The sequence below is a fragment of the Vanessa tameamea genome, chromosome 27 (genome assembly GCF_037043105.1).
Source record: "Vanessa tameamea isolate UH-Manoa-2023 chromosome 27, ilVanTame1 primary haplotype, whole genome shotgun sequence".
Taxonomy (NCBI): Eukaryota; Metazoa; Arthropoda; class Insecta; order Lepidoptera; family Nymphalidae; genus Vanessa; species Vanessa tameamea.
This window is the reverse complement of record NC_087335.1, coordinates 5,425,034-5,440,779: the sequence shown is the minus strand read 5'-3', so window position 1 is coordinate 5,440,779 and position 15,746 is coordinate 5,425,034. Positions and strand designations below refer to the sequence as shown.

General features: G+C 33.0%; 1 protein-coding gene across 1 annotated transcript in view; it reads right to left on the bottom strand.

Annotated features, from left to right (window-relative positions):
* Positions 1 to 14,097: 14,097 nt before the first annotated feature.
* The window catches only part of LOC113392039 (hemicentin-2-like), a 60,267-nt gene continuing 58,618 nt past the window's right edge, over positions 14,098 to 15,746 (bottom strand). The window contains exon 21 of the mRNA XM_026628252.2: positions 14,098 to 15,122. Within this exon, the coding sequence (XP_026484037.2) occupies positions 15,034 to 15,122 (89 nt within the window). The 3' untranslated portion in view covers positions 14,098 to 15,033. The remainder of the gene's footprint in view (positions 15,123 to 15,746) is intronic.

Sequence of the window (15,746 nt, the reverse complement as noted above, 5' to 3'; positions counted from 1 at the left end):
TCGAGATTTATATTATTTTGATAGAATTTAATATCGACGTTTGTTTGTCCTTCATTTATCAATTTATCAATTTATAAACCGTCTGAAATGAAATTTCGTTGAAATATATATTAAAATGAGGCATCATTTATATTAAATGTTGAAATCTCACGAGAGTAAATTCACCTTGATAATTTCCCAAACATTTATAATACATTTTTTTTGCATTGTTGGTTAAGTTAAATCCCGATTGGGAATTATCCCAATCGGGGAAAGAATTGTAAATAACTTTGTTATTAAACAAAGTCATTTACAAGTATAACTGTAAAAAAGAGATTAAATTAAATATTAAAAGTTGCAAGTATGCAATTTTTTTTTTGTATCATAATTATATACAGATACGAACTAGCAAATGACGCAGTTCGAGGACGAGGTCTCTAAGCCCATTGTACTGTGAGAAATTCTATTCATTCCGAGGAATCAATGATACGAGTATCACTACCAACCTTGTGAACTAAGATGTTATGCTCCTTGTGCTTGCAATACTGGCTGTGTTACACTTCAAACCGAAACGCAATACTGTCAAACAATACTAAGTATTTATTGTACGAAATTCTATGCTTATGACTGCATATTTATTTATTAGTTTTCATTAATTATAATTCTTTCAATAGGTAAATATATAAAAATAAGTAAATAATATTACAAATGAAAAAAACTTTATTTTGATTATTTCTTCTAAATTAAACTAAACGGTGTGTTAAAAAATTCAAATCGGTTCAAAAATTACAGACTGAGGACATAAATATGTTTTATAGACGGTTAAAAACGTGGCACCTTCGTTTTTTTTTAACCTAATCCTTTGCCTTCTCCGGCGTTCGCAACACCCTTACGAAGTTTCAAAATCTAAATCTAAATATACTTTAGTCAAATAGGCTTTTACGAGCACTTTTAAACCGTCATTTTGCAGAACTTTAGTAATTAAAGTTATCGTTTCGGAATATAGATTACACCGAGAAGAATCGGCAAATAGTTCGAAGAATAACTTAGCAGTTACTCTTTTTCATTATTTTAAATACAAAATTAATTTATAAATTACTATCTCAAGTCATAGTTTTAACTTGATTGGCGATATTACATTATCCAGTAGGTAAATTCTGAGAATGAACTCTTACAATCACGTTCAAATCGACATTTTACAACTCTAAATTAAATATAAAAATATTTAATATAACGATTTACTTTCAACATTTCTATTCCTTATTTATATAAAAATATAACAACATAAGCAGCCTGTAAATTTCCCACTGCTGGGCTAAGGCCTCCTCTCCCTTTGAGGAGAAGGTATGGAGCATATTCCACCACGCTGCTCCAATGCGGGTTGGTGGAATACACATGTGGCAGAATTTCGTTGAAATTAGACACAAGCAGGTTTCCTCACGATGTTTTCCTTCACCGCCGAGCACGAGATTAATTATAAACACAAATTAAGCACATGAAAATTCAGTGGTGCTTGCCTGGGTTTGAACTCGAAATCATCGGTTAAGATGCAAGTGTACTAACCACTGGTGTTTAACAAAGTGTATAACAAAGTAAACATAAATATAATTTACATTTCTTCGCAGCAAAAGCCGAGATAGCCCAGTAGCTAAATCAAGTGAATCTTAACCAAAAATTAGAGGGTTCCAATCCGGGTAAACACTACTAAGTTTTTATTCGTAATTTGTGTTTATAATTTATCTCGTGCTCAGTTGAGAAGGAATCGTTCTATATGTATCAACTAGTATGGTGGAATTCGTTCCCAAACTTCTTCTAATACGGCCTCTGTTCGACGTGAAACAATAAATTGTTACTATATTAAAAAAAACAAATGAATATTGATTACTTAACTTAACAATTAGGTTAATAAAATTTGTTAGAGTTGTAACAGGATTAGGAGAATCGGAAATCCAAAAAAACAATCCGGCTCTCTTTTGTTATTTGAAACATTTGTTTCAAATAACAAAAATAAAACATTACCGATACGTCAGAGCTTAGATTTATTGTGTAGGAACGAGCCAGGTGCGTTCAAGCTAAGGTCCTCGCTTGTGTAACCACTGAATCGGTACAATTGTCAACTCTACTATTTGTGATCATTCTTGTGTTCAATGAAATCATTCATTGTATACGTTACAGAATGTTTGCAAGCTATATTTTGCCGATATGGACATTTGTTTAATTTTATTTATTACTTGGTTTGTTGGTCGAACAATTGGACCTTATGATAAGTGGTCGTAACTGCCAAAATTGGTCAAATAAATTGGCTATTCCTTACGTCGCCAATGCGCCAACAACCTTTGGAACTAAGATGTTACTTGTCCATGTAGTTATACTAGGCTTTAGACTGCTCGTCAAACTTGAGTTAAATTAATTTAAAATAAACCGAATGACTCCGAACGCGTGGCAGATGTGGAAATTGTTGATGATTATTGAGATCATTTATAATTAAAGAAAGCTTAAATACTTTCGTTTTTATATATGTCGGAGGAGCAGGATGCCGAACAGTTGGGTTCGGGGATTAATCCTACATTTGGAAGACTATATAGGGCGTGAAATGGAGATATTCACGAAATAAAACTTATTTAATATCGTTTAATCACTGTATTAATTGATTCAATAATCGTATACAACAAAAATATCAAAGGATTACAATAATTAATCTCGATTAAGAGCAAATGAGTTTGCAAGCAACCATCGCATTCGAGTCGCTTGTCAAAACATAACGGCTCGCGTTGCCATGACACTTACAACTCCATTCGGGGAGACCCGCTCTTAAAAGTAAATCAGCCATCAAACATTATTGCCAACTACGCGATTCATTAATAATCCAAATCAACAACCAAAGTAACCGCGTCCCGTTATATATATATATTTTTTTTATCATAAATAGTCAGACAGGCAAATGTGCCATCTGATGGTATGTGGTCTACCGTCCACCGTAATATTAAACTGAACATCGACAAAGCTCCATGGACTTTGGGAACTGAGTGGTCATGTCCATTGTGCCTGTAGTTTGACTTAGCCTTTAAATCTTGCACAAAGGCTCTACCAAGTAAATGTATCATTATTATACGCACACACAAGTTAGTAGAGACTGGTCGGGGTGAGGATCAATGAAGAGATAAGAATGAGTCAGTGATATATGTTTTACATCAAAATTAAACAAATTGCACAGACATATACAGTGCTATTATATAAGAAGTCATTTCTTATCTCACTTCGAGATACTTTGAAATTGATTTGCAAATATGAGGCGTGTATTGTTTAAATACTATAATTATTTAAGTCAATGTCACTTTATAACTTTCTGATAATTCACGTCTTCGGTCAGTAGAGCTATTCTGTAAGATGAAACTCGAAACTCACCGCAGATAATGAGTGTGAAATATCAATGTGATATACATTGACTTTAATGATTGATAATAAAGTATACTCGTATGAAAATGTCGTAACACTGTACACTAGTTGGTTGTCATTATACGAGTGAGATGCGACGTGAATTCTTACAGAATCGCACTGCAGTTTCGACTATGTTCGTACAGCATTGCTCAACAATACAACGTAACGAAGGCGACTCAAATAATTGTCATGATTTTGTATTGAATATACGTATAATACAGACAGTTTAGATTCGACACCATAATTTAATTGCGTTATTAAATTTATTTATATAGCAATTAATAATTATTATATATTATATAAATAAATCTATTTTCATACAATAACCAAGCCACATTATACATCTAATAAGGTTGAAACAAAAGAGTTCGTCTATATTTACAAAAGACAATTAAATATCCGTGATAATTAGAACATCGCCTGACATTTTGTTTGTAAATAATAATTAAAGTAGAATTATAATTATACACGGGTATGAAGTTAGAAATAACTGCAAATTATAAATGTGGAATAAAAGTCATATGTCCCAGTTATATGACATATAATTAGTGGATAAAATGATTCGTCTGTATTGAATACCCTCGTGGTACGAACCCTGGGTTTGAATAGTTTTTTTTTTTTTTCGAAAATGAATTATCTTTGAACTGCTTAGCACTGTTTCCCTGGGGCTCAGCTTGAAGCCAAGTTGGTTTGTAATTGATCTGCTTGACATGTCAGATTGCCATTCACTGGCATTTGAAATTGAGGTGCTCAAGGGTCAAGACGAGATATCAGGGGCGACTAAATACTTAATGGTAATTCTATGTGAAAAATTAAAATTTATAGACATTTAGTAGGAGATTTGATTTAGACATGCGTGATTAATATCAAGGCTGTAATTATGACGCTAATACGCTCTAAAATATCTCGTTGGTCTAGTAGTAAGGCCGCAAATCCCGAGGTCCTGTGTTCGAATCCCAGATAAATAATTACTGGGTGAATTCTCGATAACAGCCTCGAGAACGTAAAGTCGTTGATCATATGCCTGAACACAGCAGACGTGTCAGATAGGCCGCCCCATCTGATCACGAGAACGAACCAATAAAGAGTGAACGTGTGTTCGAGCACACACTTGTGTAATATAATAGTCCTGCGTAGTCGGTTAGTGTGTATTTAGTCAGTGGCCATCGTTTAGAACGACATCATCACGCTGCGGAACCAAAGATCACCGATAACCTTGATATAGAGCGCGTATAATCAGTAGAATATCTATATCACATTTCAGAGAGTAATCAATCAAGTTACAAAGCTTTTATAAAAGCTAGAAAGACATGAATCAATCAATGCTTCATTACTAAAAGTCACGCGATGAGAAGTATCATTGAACAATGAGCTATCTACTAATAGATCATTTTACATTACATTAACAGCCTGCAAATTTCCCACTGCTGGGCTAAGGCCTCCTCTACCTTTGAGGAGGTTAGGAGCATGATACACATGTGGCAGAATTTCGTTGAAATTAGACACACGCAGGTTTTCTCACGATGTTTTCCTTCACCGCCGAGCACGAGATGAATTATGAACACAAATTAAGCACATGAAAATTCAGCGGTGCTTGCCTGGGTTTGATCCCGCAATCATCGGTTAAGATGCACGCGTTCTAACCACTGGGCTATCTCGGCTCGACTAATAGATCAACCTTGATTAATGAATCAACATTAAAAAATTAAGAGCTCACCTCTATTCATCCAATTTGAAAAAAAAAGACATTTTAAACGACACCATGCTGCCTAAGGGCAGAAGCAGCAACGATTTTATCTTACGGTTTTCTAGTCGTTTCCGCTGCAACCAAGTGTTACGAGTGACTGTGTCAAAGGTTATATTTTGAAGTTAGTTAAATAAAAGAAGAAATTATAATTTCAAGACAGCTTTGATGGAAAATAATTGGGTCGAACTAGTGTAGATTATTTACTTATCAATGAAGGAGTTACTAGATCAGGAAGCTGAGTGCATAGCTCATCTATAGTTTATTTGGTTCTTTCCTATTCCAATGGGAATAGGAAATAACCAAAACAAACCGTACTTTTCAATATCACGAGTGTTTTGTTGATAAGTCCGCTTTATGATTTACTACAAACAGTTCTTGATTAATATATCTTCACTTTTGATATAAAAATATTTCACTTAACTACGTAAATCCACTTAAATTTGACTTCCAAAGTAACGAAAACAGTTTTGCCGACATTCAAAACGCCATTTTTCGATGGACGAACAATTAAAATGGACGCCTCACTAAGGATGTTCGCTAAACGAATGGAGAATGAATAAATTTTATAAAAAATATATTATTTTAATTTTAATACACAGTTTAGATTTTTTTTAAATATATATTTATTTAATTGGTTATAATATGAATTATAATATAGAAATATAATATATAATACAGAAAGTTACATAATGTTCGATAAAAATGTTATTATTTTATATAGTAAGGTATAGACAAAAAATTTAAAAGAATGAATTAATTTTAAAGAAATAAAAAATCTTAAAATATAGATCAGTTTTATGCAAAGCAACACTTAATTTATAGTTTTGAAAATAATACAAGAGTAAGATATTATTCGGAATTATCAAAAGTATTTTTCTTACGACCTGGCTTTGCTTAAGCGAACTGTAATCGGAACCAATTTAGTATTTACGACCTTTTGCTTTTGCCTACTGACTTTTGATTTGCCATCAACACGGCCTACGCTGATTGAACATTACTTTTTTCGGTTTAAAGATTAAGATAAGATGTTATTTTTAATTACATTTAGTTTTTTTTTTTTCAAAAAATTTCTTGCTAAGAAATGTATTTCAAGGTCAAAGTCGTTTTAGATATAAGATACAGTAACAGTTTCTTTGAAAGATATATAAAAAAATATATTTTATTAATGAGGGTATAAAAATCTATTCATATAAATGTAATTGTGAGTGTGTTTCTATGACTTATCACTGAAAATAACTACCTCTTTATAAGTTAATAAGGCTGTTTGCGAAATACCACGAAACAAATCAAAACTAACGACCCAATTTTTATTTAAACCTAAAAATGCTGCTATCTAAAATTTTGAATATGTACATTTACAGCAATTTATAAAAAAAAAAATATTTAAAAAAATTACGTAAAACCAATAAAATATATCATTCCTTAGCATTCTTTACCCATTCACTCAATAATTTTCTCCTCAAGTGTAACTAAAATGTCATGTCAATTCAAGGTCAAAGCTGTTTATTTACCTTTTTTTCCTATTCCCATTGGAAAAGACTATACGTCAAAGCGAAAGCGCGCGGAGCAGCTAGTTAAGTAACAAAATATTAGAAAAATTTAATGGTTACCGAGTTCGCATACTATTTAATCTCGGTGCTAGCCTATGCTAGACTATGCACGCACAGATTGCGTAAAATAATGTAGTTTATAACAATGAGCCGAGATGGCCCAGTGGTTAGAACGCGTGCATCTTAACCGATGATTTCGGGTTCAAACCCAGGCAGGCACCACTGAATTTACATGTGCTTAATTTGTTTATAATTCATCTCGTGCTCGGCGGTGAAGGAAAACATCGTGAGGAAACCTGCATGTGTCTAATTTCAACGAAATTCTGCCACATGTGTATGCCACCAACCCGCATTGGAGCAGCGTGGTGGAATATGCTCCATACCTTCTCCTCAACGGGAGAGGAGGCCTTAGCCCAGCAGTGGGAAATTTACAGGCTGATTATGTATAACAATGGCAGAAGGAATAAACCCAAATAAACAGACGTGACCTTGAATTGGTACGTATTCATTGTTGATCTTAAATAGTCTATAATATTCAAAGCGACGTTTATAACGTAACTTTGGAAGTAAATTTTAAATGAATATACATAGTTAATTGGAAATGTATTGTTTTTTATAAATAAAGACTATATAATCAAAGTTTTCTTCTATGTCGTACTGCATAATCTAGCAGAGCTGTGAGCAAATCGCATCGAATATATAAATCTAAGGTATTTTTTAACTTTACTAATTCTTCCATTGGAAAAGAATATACATCAATGTATCCAAAGAAATGACATATATTTTCAAGACTACCTAAAACAGTGCATCACTGCAGCACATAAAACTTACAAAATATGCCTTAGAATGGCATATTCGACAGTAATATTACATCTCAATCAAGCGACGCCCTCAGTTTCGAATTCCAACCGACCGACCGCGACCGCGTAGGAATTCATTTAACGGCCAAAAATATCTCTTTCTAACAAACCCAATTGTTATATTATAATTCATAACTCGGGATATAATAAAGCTAACGAGCGAAAATGGTAGTTGATGATGAATGAGATTTAAAGTTAAAACATTAAACCTCATTTTTCAAAAGCACAGTTTGGCGCTTCAGCTCTTCTTCCTCTCCAATAACGATGTATATTGTAACATATCGGAAGAACAAAATGTTTTTTTAAAACAACTCTCAAACAATCTAACCAATTATATTTTAATCAATTAACGAAATATTTATAGAATAGATTGCTAACAAAACTAACAATCAATTAGTACGCGTACTGTCCCCAAACAGCGTCCGTCACAACCAAACACCGCGTATGAAATGAACCAGAGTACGGCGAGTACCATGCGGCGATATCTCCTGTACAGAAAAAAATATATTATGTCGTAAATATTACTTTCTAAGAATCAAAATTAACTCTCAAAGGAATATATAATAATGACTTACTTATTCAAGTTACGTCGCCCAATTTTAAGATAAGGATCTCACGTGACTTTGATTATTTCGTTTTTGAATATGAATATCCATATTTAGATAATATTATATACATTATCATAATACATACATTAAAGTGTATGAAGTTTACGCTTACAATATATGAATATATAAACGATTGACACTCAGCGTGAACTGGGACTTCCATTTATTCTGAAAATTTGTACTATCAAAATACAAAAAGACCGTCAATAATATTATATAAGATATCATTGTCTCGTTAGTGTAGTGGCTGGATGTATGGCCGAGATTGAGATCGATGGATATTCCGAGGTCCTGTATTCAAACCCCAGGACGGAAGGACATTGGATTTTTCCATCGAAAAAAATTGAAATAACAACGCCGGAGGCTGGAATTTGGAAGAGTTCAGGAGCAGGTTATCACACATGCACACATATACACACAAACACACACATACATACACACCGGTCGTGTCGGATTTGCCGTCCCATCGGATTATAAGAATGAGGGAAGAGGGTGCAACTATGATTAAGCACACACTTGTTATTATAATGGCCTGCGTAATTTGTCAGTCTAGTCCTTGAGATTTGCTGCCGTGAGCGAAACCAGTGACGATCCCAGAAAGCGTTCAAAATTCCTCTCTTGCCAAATTTAACAAAAATGTTAAGGAACACTTGTGTGCGAAAGGTCGTTGTACAATTAGTGAGTTTATAATTGATAGCACACCTTAGATAGCAACGATCGCCTCCAGGCTATTTCTTATCATATTGAATTCCTATAATAAAATTGTCAAAAAAAGACCCGCTGAGTTTCTTTCGCCGGTTCTTCTCAGGTCAGGGTATTTCCTTTTCAGAATCGGTGGTAGTGTTTAATTTGACTTTCAATAAGTAAGTGTAATACTTCTATATTGAATAAAGGAATTTCAACTTGAGTTTGAGTTTGTAATCGGTCAAGACGACATCATCATAAGTCATGAGCAAATACCGAAGATTTTTTTTTTAAATACTTACGCCGCAAATATTGCAGCGCTGGTTTAATTAGTTGTCATAAAAGTAATTAAAAAACAAAATTTGAAAAAAGAATATTAACAACGAAACTCATAACTTACGATCAGTCCCAAACATTACATCCCAATTATAAGTTATTCGGAACTCACCTACGTCATTTGTCAAAATAATGATGCTTATGAAAGAAATTGTTCCTTAATATAGAACCGAAACGTAGTAATCACATCACCGACTAGCATTACTAATAATAATTAGAATATTTAAGCCAGTGGAACAGTCAGTATACAATTTACAAGATGAGCATCGTAATATCATTGTTAGATGACAAATGGACCGAGATGGACTGCTATCGGTCCATGATAATGAACAATTGTTGGAGATGCCTGATAAGCAAATTATATTTAAAACGATTTAAGTCCACTTTGGTGTATTTGAATTAGATGTAAACGGATATTGTCGTTTTGAAATACAAACGTCAATTGGAATACAATGGTACGAATTAAAGATTAAAATCAAAATTTTATGAAACGATAGACTACTTTAATAATATTTTTTATATAAATTGAGTTTGTCCGTTTGAAACCGCTAAAAGCAAGTCATAAAAAACAGTATTAAATTCAAAATAGCTAGTACTGACTTCGTAAGAGTAAAGTTATTAGTACATTCGAAAACCGCTTTTTCGCCCAAAACTTATTTATTTATATGTAGACTGGTTCTCGCCCTCGGTTTCGCTCGCGTTTTAGGAGTTGGTTGTCAGGTGTTTGGCCGGGCCGTGAAAGAGCAACAGACAGAGTTAATTGAGCACTTATAATATAAGTATAAATTGAAGGGAACAGGTGTTTTTGAAACCAGAAAAAAACCATTCATAATCGGTAAATCTTAGGTTTTACTGGAAAATCTTAAGATTTACCGTAGTTCGAGCTTTTACAGTAACATATCTTCGTATACTGACTAATTTATATAACCCATCAAATATACCATATATTTTAATGGGTTAGTGTTACTTATATACATACAGTGTTATGCACTAGCGTACAATCCGTTTGCTCACTCACTATATATCACTCAGTTATAGAATATTTTATCTAATGATGTGTCAGCAAGACCGGTCCGGTCTGATAAAAAACTGTTAGATAATCCGTTTATTGAAGAAGTTTAACAAGTAGCTTTACAACAAATCCTTCGAATTGATGTACTTCTCACTCTGAGAAACTGTTATAGATAAAACTCCAGGACATAGTATTTTATATCAGGTAATTGGATTGGAAATTTGGATGGGCCACCTGATGTTTCAACCAATACATCACCAATGCGTCACTAACTTTGGGAAGTAAGATGTTGTATTCCTTGTGTTGAAACTCAACCACCGTTCAAATTGGAACACAACAATGTTAATTATACAATTCTGTGTATATTTACTTGGTGACATAGCTTTGTGGAACCCGTCTGGTAGTATCTCTGTTCGCAAATTTGTTATGAAAGATGATTAAAAATTTATACGGTGCCAATGTTTATAGGCAATTGTGGCAACCTACTATCAGGCCCCCAATATATTGGCCCGTATACCACAAATAAAAATTAAAAAAAAAAACTATGAGGAGTTGTTCAGCGGCACAATCTATAAAAATAAATCGTTAAACACACGTGTTCAGACATTTTAATTGTATTGTTATAACCAGAAATTGTATTTTAATGGCGCTTCAAAAGAAATGCATAAATTTAAATGTAATAAATTATCAAGATGTCAACGCTGAAACATAAAACGAACCAATTAGAAGTTTTTGATTACTTAATCGTTAATTTTATTGAGGTTAATTGTTGCTATAAACTTTCTATAAATCTTTATTGTTTTTCATTCGTTTATTTTGCGCTTTTATTCATTGAGGTACGTGGTGATTCATTATAGACCCCTTGCTGGTAGGGCTTTGTGCCTGTCGAAGCTCGTCTGGGTAGGTACCATCCATTCATCAAATATTCAACCGCTAAGCAGTAATACTTCGCGTTGTCATTTTCTGGTTTAAATGGCGAGTGAGCCAGATGTAAAAAGTCACAAGATCGATCCTGACCCCTTAGGATATTGTCGTCCCCGCTCCTAACACAATTAGTAAGCTTAAATGGAGCGGTAAATATAGGCATTAATTTGGGGCGTTGCTACCATTTAAAAAAAAAAAACTCAAAAAAAGAACTACTGGCAGAATTGATATAACATCTTAGTTCTCAAGGTTAGTGGCTTCGTGCCCAGCGCCATTCCTTGGCGGTAATTATCAATAGCTGTGGTGGCCAATTACTGTCAGGTGGCTCATTTGCAAGTCGGCCTACCAATATTTAAAAAAAAACAATGATAGGCATTCGGCATAATAACTGGCATTCGGTATAGTATATATATTCGAGTTAATGTTTCTGATATCAACTTTAACCTAACTACCTGTTCCAACTGTACTATATATATGTACTATAAGATATTGCTCGATCTAAACCATTATATAAAACATATTGTTGGGGCAAGACCCAATTCGTATGCATCTCAGCAAACAGCACTCTCATGACATCTCTCTACTGTTGCTCCGCCTTTCCTGTTAGTCATCCTATGAAGCCAACACAATACATTATTGGTATATAATATCATTATAATAAAAATAAATATATTCTGTTTATATTATTTGTATCCTTGAACTTTTTTTACGTAATTTCTGAAACATAGTGAAACTATTCTCTCTAACAAGAGACTCTTTCTTGGAATTGTTGACGGAGGATCCTTTCGAAGAATTCGGCCAATGTATAAAATCTATTTCTTCTTTTGTTAGAGCCACGCTTGTTATTTAGTTCTAACTAAAAACGGTATATATGTTGAGGAGCGATACAATCAACATACCTATGAGACATCGATTTAATTTTATTAATAAAAATTGAGTCGTTTTTTTTATAACATTGATGTCTAAGTGTTGCTCTAGTTTGCGGCAAAAGAACAAAGTCGAAACGTATAATCTTAACTAATATTATGAATTCAATAGTAAGTTTGTTTATTAAGCTTTCACGTCTTAGCTACTCAACCGATATCAGTTATCGAGGTACAGAAAAGAACGTAGAGTACCTAACACATTCGCTCTTTCCTCCGCCCCCTAAACGAGGGCTGTAACTAGTATTACACGTTAAAAGATAAGAAATATTATTTTAAAAAACCCTTGGAGAAAAAATGTAGCAGCATTGTAGGATCATGTTATGTTAGACTTCAAATCTTGACAATACGCGGTTTGACAAATATTTAAATCAACAGAATATTATGTTCATTATTGCGGAGCGACGAACTTAAGCACACTGCTCTATAGGAACAATTGTATGACCAAACATTTGCGTGAATATGTTATATTGACTCAATATAAATTTTAATTGGTGGTTGATAACCCACTCATTTATTCTATCACCAAACAGAAACAGTATTGTTTTGTTCCAGCTTGAAGGTTGAGTGGACCAGTATAACTACAGAGACAACATCTTAGTTACTAAGATCAGTAGAGCATTTACGATGTAACGGATATTTAATATCTTTTACAGCGCCACTGTCAACGGGAAATAGTCATTCATCAGATGACCAATAAAAAATCATCAATTAAAAATGGTCTATACCCTATAAGCGTAGATTAAACCCACAATAGAACTTAGCTTATTGATGTTGAAATACCCACTGGAAGTCTAACTCTGCAGTCAATAGGAACCGCAGTCATAACAATTCCGAAACTTGAAGACGTAAAGACGTGTAAACGGTACTGTGTCTAACGAGATACATATTAATATTATAATATTCTCCAACCAAATATACTCATCCACAATAATTAGCAAAGTCAATGTAGACACGGTATTTCCCACTCATAACATTCATTAAGGTTTGTTGATCCTAACTCACTAATATTGTTACAAAACAGTCTCATTAATCAACTTCCAAAAGTCAGACTAAGTCAAAATATATTTGAATCTCCCTGGCTCTTGCTAGGAATATTATAGCTATAGGCTACTAAGAAGAAGCAAGAAACTCAAGTTCTTTTGCGATATTCAGATCATATCCCTCATTGAAATCAACGAATACTAACTCCATAATTTTTTTTCCCCGGATCCCGAGCTCTGAGATGTAACTGCTCTTTTTATAATGAATATAATTTATATGTCCACACCATTAACCTGAAGTAATATATTGTACACAATACTATTAAAATATCCCAAGTATACTAATCGAGCAGTATAAATCTATTTAGTCACAAAGGCGCGCCCCAGTGTAACGTCGAGACGTTAAATTATCGTCGAGCATTAGTATGAGTAAAACTCGTGCAGACAAATTGTCTTAGTGTGCGTGAGACGACTAAGAAAAAAAAGCCAGCAAAAAAAGTTCAAATTAGATTACATTTAAGTTTATTTGATTTAAACGCCGATAATTCGACGAGATCGATATAAATATTGGTTAGTTGTCTTACTTTTCTAACCGCTTATGTTGTGAAGCTAAATTTATCAGACTAGACTTATGAGAGTTCCACTAGAGTTTGGAATATATAGTTATGCGTAAAAAAACAATAATATCAATAACACTTATATTTATATTGTTAAAGAAAAGCGCTATTTACTAGCGTTCAAAACGAAATTATTTGTTATAAAAGAAATTTTTATATGTGACATAGCATTATTTAATTATTTTCATCGTCATGATTCGTTTTTTTATGTCAACTTTAATTAGTAATTAAGTATCGGTAATTAATACAATACTACAAACACCTTCACCGTTGAAAGGTAGGTCATTAATATATATCAAAGATAAAAAAGGACCTAAAATTGATCCCTAATATTGTTTTATACAACATACCCACAAAAATAGTAGTATGTATATAAACTTATGTCATGCTGTTATATGACTTATAGTTATATATTTGTAATAAATAAAACTGCATATAAAGATATAAACACATTTATTTCAATTTATTGAAGGAAAAATACTAAACAGAAATATTTAGTGATATTCAATTACTTTAAAAACATCAAATTAATAAACTCGTACAAACAAAATTGTATAGTGTATCTTCGATATTTCAACAGCCTGTATAATAAAGTGCTATATACATTAGTACACAGTCACGTGTATTTTCTACAACAGGAAGTAGAATTTTAGTAGAAATTGAACTTATTATAGATGTGTTATCTTTACATTGAATCAAATGAAAACATTAATAAAATATAAATCAATGAGTAAAGTACATTTTATTACGTTAGTGCAATGTTAAGTTAGTGTAATGTTTAATAAGTACAATTATTAACTTAAAATAATGTTCCAGGAAACACTTGATACATTTATTTATATGTTATTTTTTACTTCCATAGAAGCTCGTGATTCCATACTATTAAAATTCTAACAATATCTTAACTAATATGGCAACACATTCTATTATATCATTTATCTGTACAATAAATAAACAAACTATTTACAATAATTATATATACAACCATTGACATATACATTTTTTGAACAGTGAACATTAAAATCTTATTTATTCTTAAATTTTATTTATATTTTGTCAGTGAAACATACTAAGCGAACACTTCGATCATTTAAAATATCAGTCTTAAAATTTTAGAAAAATTCGAATAAACGTTAAAAATTTGAAAATATCATCAAGCAAAATTGACAGTACGCAATGTTAAAATACATTAAGTTTAAAGAATAATTTAAAAATTTCGTTTAGATTTCATCTATTTATATATTATTATATAATTATTATTTTAATGAAACAACCTCACTTTCGACAATAATTATATTCTTTTGCACCGTTTTTATTTTTCACAAAGTTTATCACTTCACATTTTTGTTTCTGAATAATCATCGATGTTATCTCACCTACACTCTTGTCTATGGTCATTTTGTTGCGTGTTGGTTTCAACGGACTTCATGGTGGAGTCAGCGTCCGGTCGTTGTAGATTACCTGTGAATTAGTTATTGGTTAAAATATTGTACTTTGTATTTTTTATCTGTCTTGTTCATCTAGTGTATGGATGCAAATCATGAGATTTCAGGTTCGACAACCCTAAAATAGATCAAGGAATTCTCAGTGAAAGCCCTGAATTGGGAAGTCGGTTTTGTTGAGTGTCGTCCAACTGGACAATAGGAGCTTGTGTTTATTCACCCAGTTTACATTACCCCACCGACTACGTTCTGAGCCGAGGTGCGATCTCATAGGAGACACCCTCAGGACGAACGTCACTCTCGAGCCCAAAAGGGTTCACCTTAAGGCAGAGTCTTAGCACTCGCCCCAACGTTCGGTGACGCTGTAAAGGCCAGTAGGGCCAACAGCAATACACAAAAACAGATAAAAAACCCAGTTTACTTGTATGATATATCCTGCGTAGTTAGCTATTCATCATTGGGAATGTGGGAATATCCATTGATAAATTTGTAAGGTTATCTCATCTTCATCGAGACGATAACAACGAGGATTGATGTATAGTGAAGTCGCTTCCGAATTCCCAACAGTGGACTGCTACTGAGAATTCCTCAACCAAAACATCCAATAGCTTCTATTGATCCTCTCCGGATTCAAATCCGAGAC